The 4,126-nt window shown below is 34.7% G+C and overlaps 1 protein-coding gene and 1 long non-coding RNA gene across 2 annotated transcripts; both read right to left on the bottom strand.

The window, feature by feature from the left end:
• Positions 1-1,427: 1,427 nt before the first annotated feature.
• On the bottom strand, positions 1,428-2,947 carry LOC307116721 (uncharacterized protein; the record flags this gene model as incomplete). The annotated part of the gene is made up of 6 exons (XM_079801057.1): positions 1,428-1,795; positions 1,927-2,094; positions 2,189-2,359; positions 2,486-2,590; positions 2,730-2,795; positions 2,935-2,947. The coding sequence occupies 6 exons, from the start codon at positions 2,945-2,947 to the stop codon at positions 1,554-1,556; spliced, it is 765 nt and encodes a 254-aa protein (XP_079657183.1). The 3' UTR covers positions 1,428-1,553.
• Positions 2,948-3,301: 354 nt separating this feature from the next.
• Positions 3,302-3,804, bottom strand: LOC307138474. The gene is made up of 3 exons (XR_013818024.1): positions 3,745-3,804; positions 3,531-3,648; positions 3,302-3,393 (listed from the first exon to the last, which is right to left on the bottom strand). It is a non-coding gene; the product is annotated as an uncharacterized lncRNA (long non-coding RNA).
• Between the last annotated feature and the right edge of the window lie 322 nt (positions 3,805-4,126).

The following is a 4,126-nucleotide window of genomic DNA, read 5'->3' as shown; positions in this document are numbered from 1 at the left end:
TAATTATTACATAATGTAAATTAAATTGCACAGATGGTAATACTTTACAATACAGGTGCACTAATATGCAGTAATTCATGCTTAACTAATGCAGATAATCATGAGTTAATGTATGACTCATGAAGAACTAAAACATTTATTAATGATTACTCCATCAGCAACTAATGAATATTCTAAATGATTAATAGATTAAGTAATATATGAATTGCTATTAATTAAATATGACATCATGTATTAATTCCCTAATAACATATTAACTAATAATGTAAATGAATGTGTTAATTACCACAATGGGTCAAAGCCATGCATTTCAACTTCCAGCTGTCTGCTTTATCGTTTGCTAACGATTTGCAGATGTATCATGTTATGACTTGTTGAGGCACATGACTATTAACTAACTGTTAAGTAATATGTCATTGTGGTTATGGTTTTTGAATTAGTTAATAATCATGTGCCTCAACAAGTAAAGTCATAATAAGATACCTTTGCTAATCATTAGCTAATGATAAAGCAGACAACTGGAAGTTGAAATGAATGGCTTTGACCCATTGTGGTAATTATTATGAATTTACACTAGTTGATATATGTTATTAAGGAATTAATACATGATGTAACTTAATTAATAACAATTTAATAATTACTTCATCTATTAATCATAAAATATATAAAAATTAGCTTGTAGTATAAAAGTATACCAATACTAGTATACCAGATCAGTTGTCACTCAAAATACAACTATAGCTGTTTTTTTCACTCTCTCACACACTCTCTCACACACACACACACACACACACACACACACACACACACACACACACACACACACACACACACACACACACACACACACACACACACACACACTGCCCCTGCCCCTAAACCTAACCCTCACAGGAGACTGTGCAGTTCACTTTCTGTGAAAAAAAACTTGTTCTGTGTGATTTATAAGCATTTTGAAAAGTGAGGACATGGGGAACGTCCTCATATTTCACCCTCTTTTTGTAATACCTGTGTCATACCCATGTCATTATACACATTTGTGTCCTGATATTTCACAAAAACATGCCCACACACACACACACACACACACACACACACACACACACACACACACACACACACACGTAAATATGGCCACTTTTTTATTTAACATCATTTAAAATTGTTACTTTGAAAAAATCTATTTTACACAAAATAAAAACATGTCTCAAAACACTTCCCATACATCCCCCAATCCCAGCAAGACACTGTAGGGTAAATCTGTAAAACCCACTGGATAAGAGAGAACAGAAAAATAACAAAATGGATAATTCCATGTCAGCTTCTAAATACTCTTCCTACTTCCTACGAGCTTCCTACTCAGGTAAAGTTCATCTTTTTTTTCTCCCATGGTGCAAGCACTCATTTGCAGACACAGAGAGGGAAAGATTAAAACTAAGTGAAAGAGAGGAAACAAAGATTGAGAAGCAGAAGGGGAGTAAAAGAGAAAGATATAATAGCATGAGAGAGACAAATAACATGCAAGGTATTTAGCATGTTATTTATATTAATAACTACAGCAGAAGTTCATCATCTTCATCAGAGCTCTGATCAGTACTGCTTGAGTAAAGGTCTTCCGGGTGTTCTGGCCAGCTTGAATATTCACATTCTTCAACGGTAATATGTTCCATTATGCTGTCTATTGCCTGATAACTTATTTTGACAGTGTCCTGGTGAGCTCTTAGCTGATGCAATTTTCTCTGCAACACACACCGAAGTCCTTGAATCCCATCGTCTGGAAGATTCCAGGGGTTAACTAGAAAACAAACACACAAACAAACATGACAATTAAGTAATTATTTCATTTGAGATCGAGAAATGATGTATTTTATGAATTGTAATTATGAAATAATATTTTTTAAATTAAAAACATTTTTAGGTTCTTACCATCTGAAATTATGTTATCGAGCAAACCGTTCAGTTTGTGTTCCTGACTTCTTAGATAAAGCCAGTGCTGCTTTGCCTCTTGAATGAGGATAATCTGTTCTTCCTCTAGTCGTTGAATTAGCATCACCTTGTCAAAGACCTTCTTCTTTGTTAAGAGGTTGACATCATCTACATAATACAGGTAAATAATATAAATAAATAAATATTGATTAAATAATGTGTGATTAAAAAAATGTGAATACTGACGCTATGCATCACTGACCTTGCACTGCTAGCTGCCAGGGGAAAACATAGTCATTTTGAAGGACCTCCTCGACAGACACAATCTTAAGGGAAGGGTCAGCAAGGTCATTGTGCTGCTCAATTGCAGAAGCCAGCTTTTTTCTCTCCTCGTTTATTTTTCTTCTTATTTTATTTCGTCCTTTGTTTGTGGCTGAAACACAATTGACATTGGCATTTTGTTTATTGCCATTTGTTATTTTCAACAATAATAATAGTAGTAGTAGTAGTAATAATGCCAAAGTAGATGAATACGTTCTTCACTAAATATTTAAAATACCAGTGTGTCTGTAAAGACGATGCTGCCGTTGTTTAATGCACAAAGATAATTCTTCTATTGTGTTCCTTATTGGCTGGATTGCAGCATCACTGTCCCTAACAGTTTCTGTAAAAATGACATGTCAATTTTAATAAATTAAACAAACTGTTTGATCAATCACAAGTTGTAGCACAATGCAGTGATAGTGTTTTGCAATTTTACACTAAATGACAGTATAAATGTACTTATTGTAGCGGTTACATACTAGTGTGGGCCCACTCCTGTACATCTGTGACCCACTGATGGATTGCACCATCATCTACAGCCAGTTCTTTTTTTCATGTTTTGTAGGCTTTCGGTCTCTTTTTTGAGATTCTGCTGAGTCTGAAACATACAAACCAGTAAACCAGTGATGTGGTTAGTTACAATGGTAAGATTATGTGATAAGTTGGTTTTCTACATAGATGTACCACACTGCTTCATCTCATCTATATTTTAGGATATGTGGTGTGAATAGATCTGTAGGTCTGAGGTCATTCCACAGCACATCTATTGGTTTACAGTTTTGTAGAAATCATTAGTCTAGGATTTTACATAAATTTTTTCAAACTATGTTCTGAATATTTGAAAGGTATAATCAATATGTAGAACAATTCAATAATTTGATTAATTCAATAATGTGTCTGTCTATAATTTTGACTTTGATGAAGACGAGATGGACATTTTGTGAGGAAATGCCTGAAAACCAACTTTCATTGAAAAACTTTCCTAGCACTTTAGAAGAGATTGATGCTTCACATTTAACAGATAAAAAAGAATAATATAAATAAAGATTGCCTTTTGGTATCTTGTGCAAAGAGTTTGGCACATATTTTGAACCTTCATTTTGTTCCACCCCATACACTGCAATGTGAGCAAATCTGTGCGTCCTGTCAATCAAAACAAACTAATTTCATACATACACTTAACAACAAAGCCTCATATTTCTTTTGATAAATGTTACTTGAAAATTTAAATATTTGGAAAATAGTTAATTGAGGGCCACAATACAAATAAACCTACTAACCTGCTTTGGACATGAACTTAGTGCTTATACCAATCCTTGATAAAAAGCTATTCGCTTGTTCCACTTCTTCCCCCATGGTATATGCAGCACCAGTTTGAAAGCTTCCACTCCATTTGATCTATTGAGTGAGGAAAAGCGTATTACATGCAGGTTTTATCAGAATATATAACATAACATTTAAAAGAGGCAATATGAACGCATTGGTGTGAAATACCTCACACTTTATGCCATGTACTTTCGCGTGCATTACTGAGAGGAATGGCTTCATGTTCATAAGATTTCTCAGTTCTGGGCAGGCCTGGCAAACTTTGATTAGGTATGGCCAGTATTTGCACATGATGTCAGCACAAAAGAAAGTTGCATTTTCTGTGCAGAGCTCTTTCTGCAAGTACAAAGGATATGCATAGATCTCTCCTCTGAACATATTGAGTGCCCTCAAAAGAACACCATGCCTACAGACAGCGACTTCAATTCCCTCCTCATCTAGTTTACTGCTGGTCTTTCTAGAAAACTCTTTCGCAGCTGCAAACTCTGCAGATCCACAGACACCTTTGCCTCCCACCTACATGAAATACAAGATAATAAAAGGAAAATCG

The sequence above is a fragment of the Gobio gobio genome, assembly GCF_949357685.1.
Source record: "Gobio gobio genome assembly, chromosome: 1".
Taxonomy (NCBI): domain Eukaryota; kingdom Metazoa; phylum Chordata; class Actinopteri; order Cypriniformes; family Gobionidae; genus Gobio; species Gobio gobio.
The sequence above is the reverse complement of the archived record's forward strand: the minus strand, read 5'-3'. Positions and strand labels throughout refer to the sequence as shown.